General features: G+C 40.2%; 1 protein-coding gene across 3 annotated transcripts in view; it reads left to right on the top strand.

Moving 5' to 3' along the window:
- The window catches only part of cep112 (centrosomal protein 112), a 286047-nt gene that overhangs the window by 103238 nt on the left and 157534 nt on the right, over nt 1–25275 (top strand). For all 3 annotated transcript variants that reach the window (XM_055653750.1, XM_055653748.1, XM_055653749.1), the window contains 5 exons: nt 7823–7977; nt 10179–10308; nt 10813–10905; nt 13451–13510; nt 18005–18084. In XM_055653750.1, the coding sequence (XP_055509725.1) occupies nt 7823–7977; nt 10179–10308; nt 10813–10905; nt 13451–13510; nt 18005–18084 (518 nt within the window). The remainder of the gene's footprint in view (nt 1–7822; nt 7978–10178; nt 10309–10812; nt 10906–13450; nt 13511–18004; nt 18085–25275) is intronic.

Below are 25275 nucleotides of genomic sequence, written 5' to 3'. Positions count from 1 at the left end.
ACATTACAAAGCTCATTGATATTTGACATTGGCACTGCGGTAAAATGAGTAAATGCGGTTCTTTCTTGTACAATGTGACGTTATAAATCCCAGGTTTGGGATTACAATCTGACCACGTCAGTCATAGAGAGATAGAAAACGATACCCGTTGCCCGAGGAGTATGGGTACTCTCAAAACATTTGGTTGAGACGCTTTCTTCCAGCTTTCTCAACCCTGCTACAATCTGTCTGAAGAAGGGTCCTGACCCAAAATATTGCCCATCCATGTTCTCCAGAGATACTGCCTGACCTGATACTGTTTGATAATGGTAGGCCAAGGGGCCTGTTTCTGCGTCGTGGGTCTATGATCTTGTTTAACTCCCTACTTCAAGGATCAGTGAACATGCACTCCAAGGTCCCACTATTCCCTTATACTTACCATGCATTCCTGTGTCTTGCTTGGCCTCCTTAAATCCATTACCTCACATTTGTTTGGATATGTTCCATTACAATTTTTCTGTTCACCTGACAAGTTGAATTACAGTACATCTTTCTGTAGAGTACAGCTTCTTTTCTTATTATCATTGAATCATCAGTTGTATCTTCCACTAACTTCTTAATCATTGGTCCTACATTCAAATGTAAATTATTGATAACAAAGGGAACTACAAATGAGCACGGCAAAGCTCAATTGCAAACAGCCTTCCAGTCATTGGAATACCTGTCAATTACTGCCATTTTGACTGTTTCATACCACTCAGCCAGTGTGTTTTTTAATCCAACATACTACTTTTCCTCTGATTCTTTGTGCTTTTCTCTTTCAACCAGTTTGCCATGTGGGACTTAATCATAGATGTTGCTAACATCCAGGTAGATGAGATAAAATTTGCTCTCAAATCTTTGTTACCTTCACAAAAACTCTATTCAAGTCAGATAGCAATTTCCTTCACAAATCCATGCCAACAATACTTGTATTGCCTTGTATTTAACATGATTTACAATTTTGTAAGAAACATTTAAGAACAATTCCAGTTAAATGCACCTCCCAAATAGACAAGAGGAAGATGTGGCCATATTTCTCTATTCCTCAAGTAATGGTAATATCATAACCATGGGATGCTCTGACCTATAGATGTAGCAAATATGTAGACACAAGGAAATGCAGATGCTGCTTTACAAAAAAAGACACGCAGTGCTGGAGTAACTCAGCGGAACAGGCATAACCTCTAGAGAGCATGGATAGGTGACGTTCTCCAGAGATGCTGCCTGACCCGCTGAGCTATGTAGCAAAGAGCACTGGGAGAAACCTTTTCTGTCAATATGTAATGGAATCATTTATGTAGAAATAGGGAGGCGTGAAGAATAGAATAACTGGGTCAGTAAAGGTGCTTTGGAGGGAGAAGTTTATATAGAAATGAATGTAGGAAGAGGGAAGATCTTGATTTTTGCTGAGGAATTTGACAACAGCTTGTATGAAGAAAACATCTGTGGTTTTATTGCCAACAATAAACACTGATCAGTAAGAGAGGGTAAATACAAGTACATCCTAAATTGGGAATATTGGGAGGGAAGTGGAAGTTTAAATTTGCACAGATAGATTCACACATTTGTTAAAGCTTTGCATATATTTATTAGGTTTTTGGAAACTGCTGTAAAACAGTAATACTTTGCCTTTCTGATGCACCGTTGCATAACTATTACATTTCCACTGCTCACCTCTGCATATTTTACAACTGAAGTCTAGTGCCCCTGACACAGAACATTTTTGTAACTCATAAAAGTGTAGTGTTTAAATGAAATCTTTCCTCAGCTGACATGATGACTTTATGATGAAATCACTGCAGTCACTTGCTTTGTAAAACAATTTTTGCCCTTTCATAAATCAATTAAGGCGCACTGTGTGATCACTTTTGTTAGATCTGGCACGGAGCAGTAAAACTGTATAATTTATACGTAGTTTAAATTATTTTGTTGGTTTGAATGATCAAATCATGACTTTTGATTTCTTTTTACTGGACATTTTGAAAAGTTGAAGTTGATTAGACCAGAGACTGGTAAATGGAAACTTTGTGGCATCATTTGAAGAGCATAGCACTGGAAGAAAAATTAGCATGCAGCACTTGTCATATCTTACTTAAAATAAGCAATGGATTAAACATTTCCTGTCAGCAGGCCTGAATTCAGGAGCCATCAAAAGCAGACAGATTCCACTGCGATGCTTAGGATTTAATAATTAAACACTGCCGAGTTCAACAAATGCTTTAAGATGAAAGAGCATGCAGTCACTGAAAATTAGATTATTTGTCCGTCCTGACGTCCCCTCGTGAAAGAGTATCTAAGTTGTCAATGTGTGAATACAATGGAATTAAAAGAAAGCTGAATTTTTCTTCTGAACAAGTGTGAAATTCTCCTAATGGACTGAGATTGTTTGCTGCACCTCTGTGTCGCTGGAGCCTGTAACAGATGATCCTGCACTTGCTCTGAGAGATAATTACATAAAACATACAACATTTGTTTGCTGTTATTTGAACAGACTATTATGTCGTGCAACACTGCTTAAGATAGTGGACAAAGGAATGGGATAAACAAACAAACTTAGATATTATCGCTGTATTTTCAGGTGCACTTTCCCTGTCACTGTAGCCAGTTTCCCCGCCACTGTAGCCAGTTTCCCTGTAGCCAGTTTCCCCACCACTGTAGCCAGTTTCCCCACCACTGTAGCCAGTTTCCCCACCACTGTAGCCAGTTTCCCTTCCACTGTAGCCACTGTAGCCAGTTTCCCTTTTTTGCCACTGTAGCCAGTTTCCCTGCCACTGTAGCCAGTTTCCCTGCCACTGTAGCCAGTTTCCCTGCCACTGTAGCCAAAACTTCATTTTGAACGTGAAATAATGAAATAAACCTGTAACTTCTTTCTGATGATAGGCAGTTATAGTGGTCTTCACTGTAAACTCGTGGTTGCTTTGCTGTAAACGCCGTACTTTAATGTATTATTAACAATGGCCATAATAGTGAAGTAGATGACCATTGGAATACATTCAGTCTGTTGTGATACAAAGCTGGGTGGTAATGGGGGTCATGAAGAAGATGCAGCGAGGCTTCAGTTAGAAAAATGATGGAATCTATTAATACCATCCGAACCTAAGCCTGCTCCAACATTCATCAAGATCATGGCTGATCTATCTCAGTGCCATTTCTCAGCACTGCCAAAATCCCTTGCTTCCCTTAATCTCCAGAAATCTTACAATCTCTGTACTGAATGAACACAACGGAACCTCAGCGGCCATCTGGAATAGCAAGTTACAATGATTTTCTGCCCTCTGATGAAGAAATATTTCCTCCTCAGGCCAAAGAAAACCCTTATTTTTTAACCGTCCCTTGGTCCTAGACATAATCAGGGAAAGCATCCTCTCTGAATCTAGTCTGATATACCTTTTCAAATGTTTTGTTGAAATCTCTTTTCATTCTTTAAACTCTATCTCTCCTCATACAGCAAATCCATATTCCCTGGAACCAGTCTAGTAAATCTTCCATGCATTCCCTTGATTTATAGCTACATCCTTCCTTAAGTAAGGAAACCAAAACTGAAAACAGAGCAGTCTCACCAGTCAGGTACAATTGCACTAAGATTTCCTTATTCCTGTTATCAAACACTCATAATTCAATTCAATTCAAAGCACTTTATTCGTCCCCGAGGGGCAATTTAAAAGGGCGCATTACAGTAGCTGTTTAAAAAGTGACACAATCAACAAACATAAGCAGCACGCATACTGCACAATCAACCAGCACACGCATTTCACAGACACACTGCACAATCGCACAACACACACCGCACATCAACATTCAACATAATAGAGATTATCCTACGATTTGTTCTTCTAATAGTCAGCGGCCTGTATACAAGTACAGAGATACAAAGAACTGGAGATGTGGGGGGGTGAGGGAAGAAAACTGGAGGAGAGAAGGGGTTAAGACAAAGTCTGGATACAGGTGAGGGGAGTTTTTTAATTGGCAATGCATCCCATCACTTGTATCCACCTATCACTTGCCATGCTTTGTCTTGCCTCACCTCTCTTCCAGTTTTCTCCCCCCACGACAATCTAAAAGATTCCCTCTCATCCTTCTAAATTCCAGTGAATATAAGCCCAGTCGATCCGTTCTTTCATCATACGTCAGTCCCGCCATCCTGGGAATTGACTTGGTGAACCTACGCTGCACTCGCTCAATAGCAATAATGTCCTTCCTCAAATTAGGAGACCAAAATTGCACACAATACTCCAGGTGCGGTCTCACCAGAGCCCTGTACAACTGTAGTAGGACCTCCTTGTTCCTAAACTCAAATCCTCTCGCAATGAAGGCTAACATGCCATTGGCTTTCTTCATTGCCTGCTGTACCTGCATGCTTACTTTCAGTGACTGATGTACAAGCACACCCAGGTCTTGTTGCACGTTCCACTCTCCTAATGTTACGCCATTCAGAAAATAATCTGCCTTCTCCTTGCCACCAAAATGGATAACCTCACATTTATCCACATTATACTGCGTCTGCCTTGCTTCTGTCATGATCCGGTCACTGCTTTCCAAACGCGCTGCTATAACATCTTTAATAATCGACTCGGGCATCTATCCCACTACTGATGTAAGGCTAACTGGTCTATAATTCGCTGTTTTCCCTCTCCCTCCTTTCTTAAAAAGTGGAGTTACATTGGCTACCCTCCAGTCCACAGAAACTATTCCATAGTCAAGAGAATATTGGAAAATGATCACCAATGCATCCACGATTTCTAGTGCCACCTCCTTGAGTACTCTGGGATGCAGACCATTGGCCCTGGGGATTTATCTGCCTTCCAACAGCTTATCTAACACACCTTTCTGACTAATGTGGATTCCCTTCAGTTCCTTCCTCCCACTAGATCCTAGGTCCCCTAGTATTTCCGGGAGATTGTTTGTGTCAGAACCAAAGTACTCATTTAATTATTCTGCCATTTCCTTGTTTCCCATTATAAATTCACTTGTCTCTGACTACATTCGACTTCACTAATCTTTTCCTTTTTACATACAAATAGAAACTTTTACAGTCGTTTTTTATATCTCCTGCAAGCTTTCTTTCATGCTCTTTTGTCCCCCTCTTAATTAACCCCCTTTGTCCTCCTCTGTTGAGTTCTAAATTTATCCCAGTCCTCTGGTTTGCTGCTTCTTCTGATCAATTTATATACCTCTTCCTTGGCTTTAACACTATCCTCGACTTCCCTCATTAGCCACGGTTGAGCCGCCTTCCCAGTTTTTTTTGGAATCAATACGCTTTACTGCTTAAAGAAAAGACAAAAAGTAACTAATCAGGTCAGGTGGCATCTGTGGAGAACATTGAAACGTCAGCAATCCTTATTCTTCACGGATGCTGCCTGACCTCCTACCCTTTAAAATATTTTTGATCGGTTTAAACCCTTACTAACTATACCAGGCCATGACATGAATTGGTCCAAGTAGCTTTAGTTTAGTTTAGAGATACAGCCTAGAAATAGGTCCTTCGGCCCACTTGAGTCCACACTGACCAGCGATCCCCGCACAAGTCAAAGTCAATTTTAGTCGTCACATGCACCCGAAGGTGCAGTGAAATGTATTTGAACTCTACCGCTGCACCACCGTAGCTTTAATGCGCTCGAGTTAAGGAACAAAACTATCAGCGAGGATTTCTGCACCTGGATGTTAGTTAGTTAGTAATCCTTGGGGAAAATTTACAGTGAATGTTCACTGCAGTGATTAATTGATTTCATAAAGCAGACCGATAAACTTTTTTCTTTGGCCATAACCTTAAAGTTAGAGTTAGGGTACAGTGCGAATGCTGGTAGTGGGATAAATGTAGATGGGCAAAAAGGTCAGTGTGGACGTGGTGAACCAAAGAAGTGCTTCAGTGCCATACAACTCCATGATTATGGGATAGTTCACTTTTGCTATGTGCCATATCCAAAACCCAGGATGCAATTAGCACACATCAGAGGATGAATTTCTATCTACAAATATTGCAAACAACTGCAAGATATGATCGAAACTGTTGTCTGAACAAGTGTTCTGTACACAAATGCACTTTCTATGAAAAATAGAAAGCCAGAATAGATTGAAAAGCAGGATTTAAGTTCCATATTATGGATTGGACCAGCATGTTTGTGGGTAAGTCAGTTCTAAACTGCACTCCTAATTTTTGACAAGCAGGTAAGGTTAACTTGCTGTGGAAGTTTCCAACCTGTAAATCTGTCATTCAGGTTGTTGTAGTGTTAGATGAGGGAATTAACAATTGCATAATCACCTCTACCTCATGTAATATAATAAAATTATCAATAAAGTTGAAATTGGGTTCATGCTATTTCCTTGATATCATGTTCTTTCTTATTTCTTTCATTGGATCACTGATTTTACTTATTCGATAGAGAGTAATTACTGCACCTGGAACAAATTAATATTGGTTTATGTTTCACCAAACAATACCTAATTGTAGATTTCAGCAGAAGAAATTATTTATGAAATTTGCTTATTGCTCAATTGAAGCACATTTTTGATTCATGAAAAAATTATTTGATATATAACGTTTATGCATCTAAAATCACTTTTGATTACGTAATCTGTATAATTGCAATGGTTTCAAATTTGTGACCTTTGAGTGCATGTAGTTTCTGTTCTAGATTTTTTATCATTAATGTGCAGAAGAACATTCCATTCACATTCAACACTGATAGTATTTGTAGTTGAAATTTCGGATTAATGTGCTTTATGATCAAATGGTAGAGATGGAGAATACTTGATGCTCAGAGTTCCTCGTGCCAGCAGACGGCCTACTGGTTCTTTCATTTAAACAGGTTGTAACATAATTATCAAATTATGAAAGTTGAACTGGTTCCTGAAGTGTACACACTCACTAAAGCTCACAAGTAGCAATGACTAAATTCTTAAACTTTTGTACATAAATAAGGCGTGGAAAGTAGTTCAGACTGGAACTCACCTAGAAAACCCTTGTAGAAACTGGATGAAAAAGATTTGACATGTCGAAGAGGATTCTCCTAAACCTCTACAGGTGCACGGTAGAGAGCATTCTGACTGGTTGTATCGTGGCCTGGTTCGGCAACTTGAACGTCCAGGAGCGGAAAAGATTACAAAAAGTTGTGACCACGGCCCAGTCCATCACCGGCTTTGACCTCCCCACCGTCAAACGGATCTATCATTGTCGCTGCCTCAAAAAGGCAACCAAAATCATCAAGGAACCAAACCATCCTGGCCACACACTCATTTCACCATTGCCATCAGGAAGAAGGTACAGGAGCCTGAAAACTGTAACGTCCAGGTTCAGGAACAGCTTCCTCTCTACTGCCATCAGGCTATTAAACACAACAATGAATAAGCTCTGAGATCTGAACTGCAAAAGACTATATTATTATTATTATTACACTATATTTGTTATTTATTGAACTTTTGTTTTCTCTTCCCCCGTTATGTACTATGTTTACATATTCACATATTCTGTTATGCTGCAGCAAGTAAGAATTTCATTGTCCCATCGGGACATATGACAGTAAAACACTCTAGACTCTTGTCTTCAAATAAAAATATAATTTCTGGTGGAATCAATGAATTAGCTATTATATATAGATTCTCAATGAGCTACCACGTAAAGATGTGCTTTCAAATCATCCGACATCCCAAGTAAGAATTTCATTGTTCTGTTTCGGGACATATGATAATAAAACATTTTTGACTCTTGATGGAAACAGAAGCCCCTTGTCTACTTCAAATATGTAGCCCAGAGAAGGAAATGTCGCAGGTAGAGTATTTTCTTACTATTTCCTTCCATTTGCAGAATTATACGGTGAAAGAACTGGAGACCCGTGTCCAGCAGCTCACTGTGGAAGCTGAGAATAGCACTTTAGTGCGACAGAAGCTGACTCAAGAAAAGGGAGAACTGGAACAACGTTGCCAGATGAATTGCCTGGAATTGCAGGAGATAAAATTAAGGTACATATTGCCCAGAAAATAGTATGATGTGCCTTTACACACTCTCACTGGAACATAAAGAAAGAACAAAATGCTGGAGGAACTCAACGGGTCGGGCAGTATCTCTTGAGAGAATGTTCGTACGACATTTTGGGTCAGGACCCTTCTTCAGACTGATGGTAAATGGGTTAGGAAGTTGAGTGGTGGTCAGACATTGGGAAGAGTGGTGTTCAAGTGAGGAGGACAAGGATGAGCAAAGACTTATGGAGAATATTCTTGGTAAACCTGACTCTCCAGTTATGATGGAGAAGGCACTTAACCTGTGGAGCTGATAACTCCTGCCTCCCATTCCCAGGTATTCTGACTCCTGCACAATCTGTGCAGCAGCAATACATTTAAAATTCAAATCCTATTGTTAATTAGAAGCCCACCTATGCTTGCCAGACACTAAAGTGCCCCAACATCCATCAATGTGAAAATGCCATATTTATCGTATTTTGCTCTTAGCCCCCTTGGCAGCTGAGTTAATATCTAGACCATTAAATTAGAATTGTCCTCAAGTGACTCTGGTGAATTCTGACAAATATGGAGTTTGTCCACCCTATTTTTTGTCTCAGAAATATTAAGTTGAGACATTGTTACTTTGCTAATTCCAAGCTTTTGTCTACCATTTCAAGAGCAAGTTTAAAGAAACTAAAGTTGTTTAAAGTTAATGTTGGTGAATCATTCTAAAGCTAAAGCTTGGAATGTTAATTTGGTTATTACAAAAAGAGAGCCGGATAACGACCGGACAATTAAATTGGCACTCAGTGAGCTTAATAACATAAGAAACACCGTTTTAATTCATCCTTCAACATTCTTTTGAAAGATGGCTGCATTTTTCATTCTGGTGCAAAAATGTGATTGGATTCCTCAAACACAGAATAATGTGGCTTGGTATGGATTTGCACATTTAGTCTTTGATCATGTATGATTTTGATTTGCTTTAAAGCTGCTGTTTAAATATTTGCTAGGGGGCTAGTTATAATGTGCCTCAAAATAAGCATTCAGCAAATAACATGTTTAGTTTGAATATTTTGCATGAATAAGTGAGTGTGGTGTTATAAAAATGCACATTTTAAAGACATTTTGAAAAATAATGCTAATTATGAATACAGGCTATAAAATAATGTTAATAAAAGCTGATTATTCTCCATTTCCATTGCCATTGCCGTGAAATATAAAGCATCATTCACATCTCAAAAACGCTGCAAATTAAAATCTTGTAATCTCAAAACATCAACCTTATTTCTACTAAGTGATTAAATTTTTATCGGGGATTTAAATTTTAATTCTAACCTCTGTTTATGTACTACTGAAATTGATTTGTTGCATTTATATATATTTATGATAAAAATCTGATTATATTATATATCACAAGCAATGCCAGCTGCAAAGCTACAATCTAATCTCTATCTACATGGCTGTCATTCACAGTCATTATTTATGATCCTTCATTATATTCATCAGATGCATACATGCCATTAAATCACTTAACAGTCTGTAATATAAACATAACTTAAGATGCTAATGATTCACATCATAGGTTATTGTTTCAGCTATAAGATCTATAGTAATGACATCTACATAGGCCAGCTGTTATCCTTGGGGTTTGGTAAACCATGTGTTAGGTTGGGGAAACATTTTTGCATTATTAGATGTGCTCTCTAACAGTTTATTGTGTCATCTGGCCCCTAAGATGCAAGAAGGTTTTTAATAGCTGACTACTTTGAATAAATGTATTATTCAAGGTCATTCTTTCAATGGCATTTAAAAAAAGTGGTAAAATATCCAGAAATTATAGCATAGAATGTAATATAAATGTTCAGGTTATTGTTGTTTAGCTCCTTAAGGGCCTGTCCCACGGGCCTCATTTGCGCGTCACGCAGGTGGCGTGCGAGGATTTTGAGAATCCCCAAATCCGCACGCTATACTGTATACACCACCGTGCCTCAATACGCGCCATGCGCGCGTCACGCATCGTCACGCGTAAACGATACCCAACTACTCAGACTTGAAGGTCTTGCTGGGTGCTAACATCTATTGGCAATCTAATATTATTTCATCTTTAATAGTGTTCCAGGGAGAAACGCTTAATGTCTGGCATAAATTTGTAAAAATTGACCCTGAAGATAGCTGGAATCTTTATAATAAAATAAAAAATGCTTCTCTTGTCCCCGTAGATACAACTCGCTTCAGAAAGAAAAGGAGCAAATTTTGGAGGATCATGAAACAACCATGAGGCAAATACAAATGAAACGTGACTCAGAGTTGAACAACATAAAGCAGGAGCATGCACTCTCAGCTGCCAAGGTACACAAAGGCTCATAATTTGACTGTTATTCTTGTATATCAACCCACCCTTCCCCAAACAACTTGCCAACTTTCTTTTCTGAAACACAAGGAAAAAATGAAAAGCATTGTGATGCACAAAGAGTGGCAGACTCTATCTACATTGCACGATGCCTTTAGGCCACTTCCGCTCCAGCAACCAGTCCTCATCAAAACGTTCCATAGGTTCTCTGCACTCTCTGAGCTTTTCAGACAACAAGAAATGTTTAGGCTACAATCTTTTATATTTAAAAATCTTTGACTTCACTCACAGTATTGCAATTGTAACACTGGAATATCGTTTGCCTCTGTTTTCTAGACTATTTACAACTGCTTCATAGCACCCAAATTGACCTATACAATAAAGTTGTCATCTATTAGCATTCATTCCATTAATTTGGTTTCTTTGTAATTGTGTTGTAGTATTCTGTAAATCTTGAGTATTAATCTTGCTATTATTTTTCCATTTCTGCTCTCTTACAACAGGCAGCTGATGCCATTGAAGAATTGGGGCAGAATATCTACCAGCTGAAGAAAGAGAAGCAGGAAAATGAGCATCAGAAACAGCAACAGTTAAGGGTGGGTTTTACTGAAGGTTAGATGAAGATCACATATGTAAATTGATAAATGTTTCATTAACTGATGACAATCTTAGTCCAAGAAAAATAACTATTGAAATTATTTGAGTTTATTGAATTTGTTCTTCTGCCAATTTCATTGGAAATTATGTCACAGTGCAGAAGTCTAATACTTTGTTTGGAAAGTTAATGTACTGTTAGTTCTATTTGGATTACATTGTTGAATAAGCCATTGAACAAAGCCCTGTGAAAGAGGTTTGTAAATAGTGCACATTTCAACCAGATTGATGCAAAGGTGTAATTGTGGGGTGACCTTCTTTCGAAAACTGGAAATACATTACAATATCATATGCTAAACTGTCCATCTTTGAGAAGTAAATGAATAGGGGGGAACATGAGCACAAAGTTGTAAATCCCACTTTGAATTCACATAATGTATTTTTCTTGAAACATCAGGACAACCCAAGGACAAACTGGATTAAGCATATAATAAGCTCTCTGTAAAAATACTGCATTCTAATCAAAAGGCTGCACTGATTTTTTTAATATAACCTGCAAGATTAAATCTCTTCATAATCTATTTATTTTTATTTCAATATTGTCACACCCTTTACATTTTTGAATTATTTTGTTTGCATTCAAATCTATATATTGACATGTTAAAAGGCACACATTCTTATATTAGGCCAGCTGAATTTAAGGTTAGGAAATATTGCAATGGATAAATTGCTTTCTAGATTTTGCAAAGACAGCCTGCAATACTGCAACATTAAGACCACTAAACAATGAAAGAAACATCCTAAAAATATCAACAGTGGAATTGTGGAAGTTTTCATAAAGGACCAATGGAAAGGCCTTTGATAGTCAACTAACGCTGCTGAGAAGTGCAGATTCTAGATCTTGGACGAGCTCAGTATAAGACTGGACACCAGATTCAATACTTCGTTGTTAGTCCCTGTTCTGATTTACATTTAAAAAAAATCTTGAATGACACTTAGGAAATCTGATGAATTAATGTCTACGAAAAATGGGTGGACTAATGTGCATTGATGACACTTAGATTCTGTAAAAAAAAAACAATATGTTCTAATATATATTTTACGTTCATGGTAACTTTGGGATTGCAATATTTACTATCTATAAATGTGCCACAGAAGCTTGCCAATATTTTCTTGTTTTCACCCAAAAAGGCATTGACATCACATGAACAAAACTAACGACTAGGAAGGAAAAATAATCTACTTCTCTGTATATATTGCAGTCAGTGAATATCAGATAGAAGTGGGTTGCACAAAAATCAGAAATGTTTAAAACATTAGAGCAATAATCTTGGACAACTTTAACAACCCAAGGTCACTTATGTGGGAACATTTGTCACTAATGTGGGAACATTATGTGGGAACATCAGTCCAGATCAATACATTAGTCCAGGTATATTTTTTAAAACCTTCTTGGAGAAGCAAGAATGCAGAAGAGTTGCCAGGAAGGGAGATGTGAATTAGATATCCTCAGACTGATTAGTAAAGAACACAAAGTGCTGGAGTAATTTAGCAGGCCAGGCAGCATCTCTGGGGGACATGGATAGGTGATGTTTCAGGTCAGGACCAAAGCAGGATTTGCATGGAATTAGAATGCAACGTTTAACATGTTATTTTTAAATGAAGTTACAGATATACAGTAGATGTAGGAAATGTAATGTCTATGTTTTTATGACATTGTCAGTGAGGTAAAGGTGGTTTCCTGGCCTACATAATCCTGGTGCTGTAAAGCTTCATTGTGACCATTACCAGGGCCCCCGACAGCCAAACATAGCAGCATGGAAGCATGACTAGAATGATGCATCTATTGTAATCTTTGCAAACCTGAAGTACCTCTGTACAATCAGAAGCACATTATGCTTGTTGATTAGTATCTGAGCACTTTATTGCTATCTCTTCTTATCCCACTTAGGGCTTTTTTTCTGTGCCAGCTCTCTATTCTGTCCATTGTTTGAATACACTTAGGTGTATCTTGGGATACTTTCAAGATTAAAGATTGTAATTAAACACAGAATGTTGCTGCAATCATTAAAAGGAGGCCATCTATGTCCCCAGTTGGAGAAGAAGAAAATCAGAGGATAACTTCCCAGTTTAACTGATAATTTATTTTATCTTTATTTGTTGTGTTTTATATGCTAGGAAAGCTGCAGCAAGTAAGAATGTAATTGTTCTGTTCCCAGTTAATATGACAGCTAAACACTATGGGCACACTCTTGTCGTAACACACCTATTTTTGAGCCGATTCTGAAAGCAATGGAGGAAGGTCATGAATTGGTCCCCCATGTGCAGCTGGGGTCAGTGGGGTCAGAGTAGAACGTGGGAGTTGGGCACGGGAGTGTACAACTTTATTCTCAATCGACACAAGGACACACACCCTAAATGTTTCTCTTAGTTTAATAACTCTGTAAAAAGACAAGGAAACTTGCAAATTGAATTTTTTATTTGAATCATTAATTGTCTTTCTTACATTATTAATGCCTTCATGTTTATTTAACGTATTTTTTTCAGGATCAAACAGGTAGATTTGAAGAAGAAAAACTGCATCTGGAACGCCTTCATGAAAGGAAGGTAATGACGGAAATGCTGTTATAATGCTGACAACATGTTAACATGTGATGGGGGCACATCAAAAAATCAGATGAGCCAAAATTGTTTTTAGGAGATGTAGGTAGAGAAGTTTAAGTACAAGATATACCAAAGTATGTATGTGAAGTGATTAATTTGTAGTTTAGTTGATTTGAATTGATTTGAATACTTTATCACATGTGACAAGTCACAGTGAAATTTATTGCCACATAAAGGGCTCTGACAAAGTTACACAGTATCCCGCGCTAGGTCAACCCTTGTTCCCCAAGTAGATGGTTATTGGTATTGATTTATTATTGTCACATGTAGCATGATGCTTTAGGGACTAGTGTGGATGGGCATTCAGGTCAGCATGGACAAACTGGGCCATAGGGCATATGACTACATGAGCACGGGATCTTTTACATCCACATGGTTGCGATATAAAACCTTGATTTCACATTTTAGCAACTCTAGCACACCCTTGGTACTGTACTGGTAGATGGACACAAAATACTGGAGTAACTCAGTGGGACAGGCAGCATATCTGGGTAGAAGGAATTGGGACTCTCGGCTTGAGTCCCTTCAGACCCTTTTTCAGACCGTCTTCAGACGAGTCTGATGAGGGTCTCGACCCGAGGCGTCACCTTTTCCTTCTATCCAGAGATGCTGCCTGTCCCGCTGCATTACTCCAGCATTTTGTGTCTATCTTCGGTGTAAACCAGCATCGGCAGTTTCTTCCACTGACTACCACTGTACTGGTAGTCAGCCTAAACTTTTATGGTCTTCTTTGGAGAACAACTTACATCTTGGATGTGCTTTATCCTTTGTAAAATGAATATTAACAGCCCCAACTGGATCAATCAGTGCACACACATGGAAAAATAGTTATATCTGATTGTCATCTGAGAGATTTGTAGGACTGATAAATATTATATCAGCTAATATCTAATCGCTAATCTTTACATTCTGATCATCACACTTTCTAATGATTGACAGTGAGAATTTCTGTAAATGACAATGATCCAGTTGATGCACTCTTAATTTATTTTCTCAATAGGTATGGGGTTGAATAAGTTCAACTATCTACAGCATTCAAGATTCTCCCCCCTCACCCACTAATGACTCTTTCTCCCATCTATAACACTCCTCTTCTGCCTCCAGATCCAGAAACAACTAAGCAGGAGGTACTGCATCATTGGGAAAGACATCATTGGGAAAGACCTTTAGTCATTTGTTTCTGCAAACTCCTCACAATCACATGAGTGGCCGTGAAATACCTGTCCTTAATGACTGTGACAGAAATGAGACTATAAATTGCTGCAGCTCTTGAAGAATGTTTGTTGTCAGCCGTTTTTCGATTTGGAAATGATTCCCATTCAGTAGTAAATAACCTGAAGCATGAAAGTAGCAGGAAGGCCTTAAATTAACCGGGTACATTTAGTTCTGGCTGCTGCCACTCGGTTGTTTCATGTGTCACATTGAACAAAATGTGGTAAAACTGACTGTTAAAAGCCACCCTCTGGTGAGAGGACAGTGTGGTGTCCATGCAAAGCACACCTGCTTTGTGCCGATGACCTGTTGCTTTGTATCCGTATAAAGCTACGAAACAGTGGCAGCAGCGCACCAGTAATAGGGCTCAGTAATTAGAACTGCTGCTAGCAGCTTTTTTTATACTCCCAGGGAATGTGTAATATAGGCTAATGTTTCCTTTAAAGAGGTGCAAGGTGCAAGGTGCAGGAGAACCCCTAATGTTACTAATGTAATAAAGAAGACTCAATGAAGGAGGAATGAGAGAAAAACCTCATGCTTTATCTTGTTAAAATAGTCATTTTGCGATAGCCAGCTGTTCATTCTCTTAGCACAAGTACAGCATTAGTAATATTAAACACCAGTAGTTTAAATGTTTTATTAATCATTCAAACAGCAGGAAATAAATGTAAAGACTGGTAGTTTACTAAAATTTAATTTTATGGGTTTTATTTTCTCACTTTTCGGAATTTCAACCATTGCTCATGACCCAAAATAATCTGCAAATACCCTGCCTAGACTGGTCCCTTGGCATGAAGCCATTCTGAATATCTTGGGAGTTATTGTTAACCTCTGATCAGCTCAGTACCTCATGATATCACCTGTAATCAATAACCATCGCAAACACTCTCATGGTAATGCAAGATTTCAGAGCCCTAAAATGTGTCACTAGAGAGTGGTGATGTGGAAGTTTGATCACTCATTTTGCAAAGATCTAATTCTCAACTATGCTCCTTAGGACCAATGCAAGGTATTGGCTTCTTGCTTCATCGTAGGCCACAGGAGGAAGAGACATCTGTTCTCAGGAATATGCAGATATCCTGGTCCCACTGTGGGGAGGCCATTCGGGATATCTTGGGAAATACTGCCTGGTATTTCTGTCCTTTATTCCTCTCCCAGTTACCTTCACACCACAATATGATTGCGAACAGGAATCCAACAATTTATTTGATTCCAGGCACAAAAACCAATATTGTCAATCCATGGCCTCTTGTATATAGAAACAAAATACTGAAGTAACTCAGTGGGCCAGGCAGCATCTCTGGAGAAAAGGAATAGGTGATGTTTTGGGTCGAGACCCTTCTTCAGACTGAGAGTCAGGGGAGATGACAGGAGTGTAAAGGGCCTGTCCCACTGTACGAGGTAATTCAAGAGTTCTCCCGAGTTCTCCCCGATTCGAGCTCGTGTAATGTACGTAGCGGGTATGTAGGAGCTCGTGGATGTCACGTAGAGGCTCGTACGAGTAACGGTAGGTACTAGGGAAACCCGGTAAACTCGTGACGTTTTTTCAACTGTGAAAAATGTCCACGAGTAAAAAAATACTCCTGATGCAAAAAAATTGTTACTTTTTACTTGTACGAGCCCCTACGTACCCGCTACGTACATTACACGAGCTCAAATCAGGGGAGAACTCTTGAATCACCTCGTACAGTGGGATAGGCCCTTAAAGCAGTTCCCTTTCTACGCCTCTTGTATATATGTTTAAATTAAATTAGCTTTTGCCTGAATGATGTTTTAAAACCTACTGTCATTGAAAATACTCTTTGTGATTCCATCTGCTAGATATGTTTTGCGTTAGCAACAATGGAGAAACATAGGAAATAACAAGATTCGTATTTCACTGCACCTTAGTTGGTGCATGTGACACTAAACTAACCTCGCAACCTTGAACTTTGGTTAGGATATGCGTTAATTGGAATACTTTCTGGGAAAAGTTGGAGACAGAGATGTGCAGAAAGCTGCACAATGAACACCATCCAGTCGGGAAGTGCTGAATTATTCTGGCTCTCAATTCTGGAATCCAGATCTCTCACTGAGCTTTAGGAATCATCCTTTAGGTTAGTAGAGACATAGAGTTATACAACACAAAAACAGCCCCATTGGTCTAAATACTTGTTTCCTAGCCGAACTAGCCCACTTACCTGCATCTAGCCCACATCCCTTGAAGCTTTCCTATTCATGCCCTTGTTCAAGTAGGTTTTAAACAATATATTTGTGCCCCCCTCTACCGCTTCCTCTAGCAGCTCATTCCATATATGCATCACTCTCTGTGTGGAAAAGGTTGCACCCCAGGTCCTTTTTAAATCTTTCCCCTTTCACTTTCACCTTAGGCTTAGACTCCTCGACGGTGCAGAAACACCCTGACTATTTGCCAGTAAATAGTCTTCACTTGCTTTATTCACCCCCACCCCCCTGCCCCACCCCCAGTGCTTTGCCCAGCAACTCGCAAAGTATCTGCATTAAAATAACACCAGTTTTGATCATCACTCATTGATTAAAGGTTGCTAACAGAAAGGGAGGAAATTGGAAATGAAATCTCTTTCCATAATTGCAAAAATGTTTTGTCATTGGAATGAGAGGTGCAAGTTAGCTGGACAACCTATCCGAGGTGTGCACTTGCTGGCGTCGCTGCGGCATTGGTTGCATTGGTATGATTGGCGGTTGGCCGCATTTACTGCCCTATTCGGGAAGTATTCTCACTTGGAACAGAAAGTGAACAGAGTAAAACTGAGGAACTGTTTGAGACAATTATTTATGATAACAATATGACAAAGGTATGCTGACAGAAAATATGTCTGCCTGTTTCTCCCTCTGCACACCCCTCCCTCCCCCCCCACCCCCCATCTCCTCCAGGTTAGAATTTCCATTCTAGATCGAGCAGAAATGTATGTTAGCCTATATTGATGTGTCTTCCCCTTAGGATTTAATTGGGCACCAAAACTTCATAAATTATCCACATTCCATTTTCCTCTGATCAAAGATCAAAAGGTATTAAGATTTAGCTAACTTCAATTTTATTTTGTTTACCAGACCACTGAATGTACTTCGAGAGGATTTGATTTATCTGATGATATAATTAAATTTTGTGTTCTAGGTATCTAATATTCTGAAGTCGTAATGTAACATTTAATTTTACGCCTACTGTATTACACATGAAAAAAAAGAATAATTTAATTTTTACTTTAGATTCACAACTTGCTGACTGAGAGAGACCAGGAGAAAACAAATGCACTGAAGCATATTCAGAAATTGGAAGAAGCTTTTCGGTAAAAACACTTTTCAAACCTCACAAACAAAAAGTTAGTCATATTTTCTCAGCAAGTACCTGTTCCTTTAATGTGATCTGGATTCAAACTTAGTTTCAGAAGTTTGAGTATGAAACTTCTGTTTTGGTTTTATTATTGAACACCATACTGGTGCGTTAAGCTGATGTATGTGCAATTTCCAATGGGTGCTGAAGGTCGTTCGGCGATAAATGAGGAAGAGCAGGAATTCTACCAGCATTCCTTCATTAACAACATTACCATTTTATTCCATTTATCGTGGAAGAGACTTATTAAGAGACCATCTCCCAAGACCCGCAACCTTGGTGTGATCTTTGATTCCACCCTCTCCCTTGAGCCTCACATCCGCCATGTCATTAAAACCTCCTTCTTTCATCTCCGCAACATCGCCAAACTCAGACCCTCTCTCACACCTCCCGCTGCTGAAAGACTCATCCATGCCTTCATCTCCTCCCGACTGGACTATTGCAACTCACTTCTCTTTGGCATCAGCTCCACCTACATCAACTGACTCCAACCGGTCCAGAATGCAGCCGCCTGACTCATCACCCACACCAAATCCTGGCATCACATCACTCCAGTCCTCAAACAACTTCACTGGCTTCCCATCTCCCACCGGATCACCTACAAAATCCTGATCCTCACCTACAAAGCCCTCCACCATCTGACCCCCCACATATCTCACTGACCTTCTCTCCCCCTACCAACCCTCACGGTCCCTCAGATCCACATCAGCCGGTCTCCTCTCCATCCACAAGTCCAACCTCCGCAGTTTTGGGGACAGAGCCTTCTCCAGGACAGCTCCCAGGCTCTGGAACTCCCTCCCCCAACTGATCCGCAATTCCGTGTCCCTCACCATCTTCCAGTCCCGCCTCAAGACCCATCTCTTCACCTCTGCCTATCCTTAGCCCCACGTTCCCCTCCCTTTTCATCTGTGCACTAATTGCCTCATATTGTGTTTTGAATTGTATTCTGTCTTTACTTTGTGTACTAGTCATGTCTCTACTATTTATTTCATTCCCCTTACATGATTTTCCTCTACCTGCTAAATTTTTGTAAGGTGTCCTTGAGACTCTTGAAAGGCACCCATAAATAAAATGTATTATTATTATTATTATTATTAAGTGTAATATTTGCCACAGATCAACAGTAACTCCACACAAAAAAAATCTTTATATTTAAAATGCTGAGTACCATCTGTGAGGAATGTGTTGTAGTATTTATGCATTCAAATCTCTTTCTTACCCGTAAATATTATTTCAAGATGGATTCTGAGCAGCACATGTTTCTTTACTGAAGTGAATTCTTGGTGATTTCCTATTTTCTCTGATATCCCAGTAGCAGAGTATTAGCAGATGAGATAAAGTAGAATGGGAGCTTGCCTAGCCATAGTTTGGTGACTTGCTGTACTCCCATGACTTACTGGGATCCCTGTTGTTCGGGTATTCTTTGCTCGCGGATGGATCTCTTCTGGTTACTTTGGAGAGAATCCTTAGAGAAGGGCACATAATGAAGAAAATGTATATAGAATAATTTGGAAGAACCAAAAGATAGGAATGTGAAGAATTTTCTGAGCTTTGAGCAATTAGGATTTCATTGCAAAGCAATCATGCTGCACAGCTGTCTAATAACATGAGTGTTGGTGCCAAACATTTCTCTCCAGATATAAACAATAATAGGCAGGGAAAGATTTGCTGGTTCATCCCACATGTCCCTTGCGAATTTCCCACTTCTAAGGCTACTTAACCTTTGGTAATTATGTTAGTTACAAACTAGGAATTAATCTTGTACTGGGGTACAAGGGTACACTTTATTTTATAGTAAATTGTCCTGTAAATAGCCCCTTATTGTAAATTGCCCAGCCCCTTATTAGCCTTAGCTACTTCTTCATGGAATGATACTGTTATCGATCTAGGCATTATTTACCTGTGATCAGCTCAGTGCCTCACGTTATCAAGATCCACCTGTAATCAGTGAACATTGCAGACACTCCTCACTTTCATGGTAATGCAAGATTTCAGAGCACTAAACTGTGTTAATTGAGTGGTAATGTGGAGGTTTGGTCACTCATTTTGTAAAGATCTAACTCAATCATGCTGCATGGGACCAGTGTGAAGTATTGGCTCCTTGCTTCGTCCTAGGCCACTGGAGGATGAGACATCTGTTCCCCGGATGTCCTTGGGTGTTGTTTGATACACGGCTTGGAACAACCTTTGCACAGGCCTGGAATAAGATTACTCTGTTACTCATGCAGCAGTGGAAACTTGCCAATTTTAACTATTCTTCTTGGAACAATTTAACTTTTGCTTATTAGATCTTACATCCTCTCTTTACCAACCTGGCTGTTATTAATTATACTTTTTCCTATGGCATTTTGATTAGTAAATACACATGGGTTTATTAAATCAACTATAACTAGTCCAATCCGCATCTGCTGGAGGCCGCTTCACATTTAATCCCATTCTACTGCACACTTGCATTACTGATCTCTGACTTTCATCTGTGTTTTTGGGTTTAGGATTTAGCAACATCCTAAGGGCAGAGTGTGAATGCCACAATCTGATTAGACAATCCACATCTTTGGAAAGTAAGAACATAGGAAAATAAGAGCAGGGGTATGCCACTCAGCCCCTCCGGCCTGCCCCACCATTCAATATGATTGTGCTTGTTCGACTCCAGGACTCGTCTCCTGTGCCAGTTCCTTATAGCAGCTCAACTCATGATCTCGTCTCCACAAACCTTGGATTAGAGAATTTTAGAGATTCACCATCCTCTGCGAGAAGTTGTTTCTACGCTCACGAGTTTTAAATGACTGTACCCTCATCTGGCAATTATATCCTTTCATTCAATATTCTCCTACCCATGGGAACATCTTGATATCTACCCTGTCATGCCCACTAACGGGCTTATATGATTCAGTAAGCTTACTGATTTTTCTAAACTCCAAAGAATATAAATCTAGTTCTATTATCTGCTTGTGATTAGACATCCTTCTCATACCAGGACTTAGCCTAGTGGATTTTGGACTACCACCAATGCCTTCAATGTTGATGAAGTTCAGCCTCCTTCTTCTCCCAGCAGGAGTTGGAAATATTTTAAAATAATTGGACTGGCATTTGAAAAAAAATAAATCAGATTGATTACTTCTTAGGTTCTTCTTCTTCTTCTTCTTCTTGCGTATGGCGTGCCCAACCTAAAGTTGCAGGTCAACTTGCTCTATGTGATCTTGTTTGTGCACGTCAGGTTGATTGCATTGGTTGAAACAGGGTGGACCACGTGAAGTTTGCAATCTCCCACCCCTATTTTAGGTTCTTAGGTTTATACAAGGGATTCTTAGGTTCATACAAGGGATAGTTTATCCATTACAATATAGACTTGGAGGAACAAGACTGTAAACTGTACAAATTCAGAAAATGGTTAATAAAACCCCATTCTCCTGCCTTCTCCCCATAACCTCTGACACCTGTACTAATCAAGAATCTATCCATCTCTGCCTTAAAAATATCCACTGACGGCCTCTTCAGCCTTCTGTGGCACAATTCCACAGATTCACCACCTCTGACTAAAGAAATTCTCCTCATCTCCATCCTAAAAGAACGTCCTTGGAGGCTATGACATCTAGGCCTGGACTCTCCCACTAATGGAAACATCCTGGTCAGGATCTAGATGTAATATGCATCACTCAGCACTATGGTGGTGGTGGATGTGTTAGTCGAGATGGAGATGCTTTTGGAGTTGCTTCTTTGTATGTGTTGATGTTTTGAGACCTCTGATGCTGGCTGGTAGGGTATTCCAATCCCTTGCTGTCTTGAAGAAAACGAGTTTTTAGAGTGCTAATGAAGTGCCGTGCGGAATGCAATAATTTCCAGGTTAGTAGCTTCTGGTTTACATGCCCATGGGTGCTAGGGTTAACTGGACGTGGTCCTCCATCTTTAAATCAATAGTGGTATTCTTGATCGTGCGGAATGTTGTCAGTCTGATGAACTTGCGACGAGCGGTAGATGGATGAAGTTTAAGAATGAGCCTTGGTTGGTAGATATGAACCTTGCTGCTCTGTTTTGCACTGCTTGGATCTTATTGATGTTCCATTGAGTGAAAGGATCCCACATGGAGCAGCAATATTCAACATGTGGACATACAAGGCTTTCATATGCTTGGATCTTAACTTCTTTGTGTGCATTTTGCAGATTGCGACGTAGAAAGCCGATGACACTGCTGGCTTGGCTGTTGCCCCTTCCACATGCTTGTTCCATTTCATGTTTTCAGACAAAATAACTCCTAAGTATTTATGACTAGAAACTGCCTCAGCTGATGTCCAGAGAGTGTTTAGGAATGATGGATTGGTTTAGGTTTCCTAGTAAAACGCATGACATTACATTTTTCTGGTTCAAACATCATTTGCCATTTCTTCTCCCATCTCTCCAATGAGTGCAGATCTTTTTGAAGCGTTAGGCTATCATCATGAGACTTGATCGGTTGATAAAGGTCTGACTCATCGGCGAAGAGGCAGACCTTCAAGTCTTTCACTATTCTGTATGTTTTAATGAGGTCCCCCCCCCTCAAACTCCAGCGAGTAGAGGCCCAGTGCCGACAAACGCTCATCATAAGTTAACTTACTCATTCCTGGGATCATTCTTGTAAACCTCCTCCGGACCCACTTCAGAGCCAGCACATCCTTCCTCAGATATGGCACCCAAACTCAGCGGATCAGGCAGCGTCTTTGGAAAAAGAAACACTGTTAACAAACGTGCAGGGTGGAAGTGGGAGGCTGAGCTCGGGGTTTGAGTCAGGCTAGACAGCACCAGGATTGTAAATATTTGGACGGTTGAAGATAAATGGAGTGCTTGGGGAATGGAATTTGAGTGAAGAAGGAAGGGAAGTGGTGACAGAAGATTGAAAACAATTAGACAGGTTTTGGGTTTGTCCTTGGGGTTGGTCCTTGGGGTTGGGGTTGGGTGAGATGTAAAAACAAAATCTCAAATCCTTCTTGAACCTCCTGAGGAAGGAGGGTGAGCAGGTGGGTGAGCAGCAATATTGAGCATTTTTTCCTTATCTATATTGCTGAATGCCTGTTCTGAAGCATTTCCCATTCACTTTCCTGTCACACAGATTGGCAGCCAGGGGGGTAACTGACTTTAAAACAAACATGCACTCCGTGGATTTAAACCTGTGCAACATTTGGGGAAACCCAGCCTTCCAAGATTCCTCAAGAGAACCGTGGAAACTACTTTGTTAAACTTCAGCCTTCCAGGATTTAGTTTGAACAACTTTGTGTTTGTGTAACGTCTCCCTATTAATGCATGTTTGGAGGGACAATTAGAAATGTTTTCTCAAAACGTCTACAGACATTATTCTCGGCAATAGAAGAGTTTAGATAATATACCGCCTGTATGGTGCTGTTGTTATTTTGTGCACTATTTTTTAGATTATGAATAATACTTTGACAGATAAAATATGCCACATTCGTTTCATCATTTCAAGTGAGTACAAGGTCGCAGTTGATGTAGTCCATTAAGAAAAACTCCACTTCCAGCCCATAGTACTGCTCACTCCTGAGGTTACACCATGGTTATTTAAGGATCTTTAAATAAGATTGGGTTCAATCCAGGAATAAAATACTGTTTGAAGAATAATTTGCAAAATGTGTGATTTTGTAAAAGATATGGAATATGTGTCAGAGCCACCACTTAACATGTTTACATTAAAGAGCACCAGAAGAAAACATAAGTATTATGGATTTGAACTCAGACCTGCCATTTGTCTACCATGTGATATTGCACTGTGATTCAGATTCAGATTCAGATTCAGATTCAATTTTAATTGTCAGTGTCAGTGTACAGAGACAACAAAATGCAATTAGCATCTCCCTGGAAGAGCGACATAGCAAACGATTTGAATAAATAATAATAAGTGTCCGGGGGGGGGGGGTGGTGATTGGCAGTCACCGAGGTACATTGTTGAGTAGAGTGACAGCCGCCGGAAAGAAGCTGTTCCTCGACCTGCTGGTTCGGCAACGGAGAGACCTGTAGCGCCTCCCGGATGGTAGGAGGGTAAACAGTCCATGGTTGGGGTGAGAGCAGTCCTTGGCGATGCTGAGCGCCCTCCGCAGACAGCGCTTGCTTTGGACAGACTCAATGGAGGGGAGTGAGGAACCGGTGATGCTTTGGGCAATTTTCACCACCCTCTGCAATGCCTTCTGGTCGGAGACAGAGCAGTTGCCATACCATACTGTGATGCAGTTGGTAAGGATGCTCTCGATGGTGCAGCGGTAGAAGTTCACCAGGAACTGAGGAGACAGATGGACCTTCTTCAGTCTCCTCAGGAAGAAGAGACGCTGATGAGCCTTCTTGATCAGAGTAGAGGTATTGTGGGTCCAAGAGAGGTCATCGGAGATGTTGACTCCCAGGAACCTGAAGCTAGAAACACGTTCCACCTCCGTCCCGTTAATGTGGATGGGGGTGTGCGTGCCGCCTCTGGACTTCCTGAAGTCTACAATGAGCTCCTTGGTCTTCTTGGAGTTAAGGGCCAGGTTGTTGTCAGCGCACCATGCTGCTAAGTGCTGGACCTCCTCCCTGTAGGCCAGCTCATCGTTGTTGCTGATGAGGCCAATCACCGTTGTATCATCTGCATACTTGATGATGGTGTTAGTACCATGTACAGGTGTGCAGTCATAGGTGAAGAGGGAGTAGAGGAGGGGGCTCAGCACACAGCCCTGTGGTTCAGGGTGAGGGTTGAAGAGGTGTGCTTGTCTAACCTCACAGACTGGGGTCTGTTGGTTAGAAAGTCCAGTATCCAGTTGCAGAGGGAGGGGTCGATGCCCAGGTTACCGAGTTTGGTGATCAGTTTTGATGGTATAATGGTGTTGAATGCTGAGCTGTAATCGATGAACAGCATTCTTACGTAAGTGTCTCTGTTGTCGAGGTGGGAGAGGGCGGAGTGAAGTGCCGTTTAGATGGCATCCTCCGTACTCCTGTTCTTGTGGTAGGCAAACTGATAGGGATCCAGTGTGGGGGGTAGGCAGCTTTTGAGGTGTGCCAGGACCAGCCTCTCGAAGCACTTGGTGATGATGGGGGTAAGTGCAACTGGGCGGAAGTCGTTGAGGCTTGATTCATTCTGTACTGTGATTGCTTTGGTAAAGCAGTGATCCATCATGTTTGGGACAAAGACCCATCA

The sequence above is a fragment of the Leucoraja erinacea genome, chromosome 23 (genome assembly GCF_028641065.1).
Source record: "Leucoraja erinacea ecotype New England chromosome 23, Leri_hhj_1, whole genome shotgun sequence".
In the NCBI taxonomy this organism is placed as follows: Eukaryota; Metazoa; Chordata; class Chondrichthyes; order Rajiformes; family Rajidae; genus Leucoraja; species Leucoraja erinaceus.
Note: the sequence above shows the minus strand (reverse complement) of the source record. Positions and strands in the feature narration are given on the sequence as shown.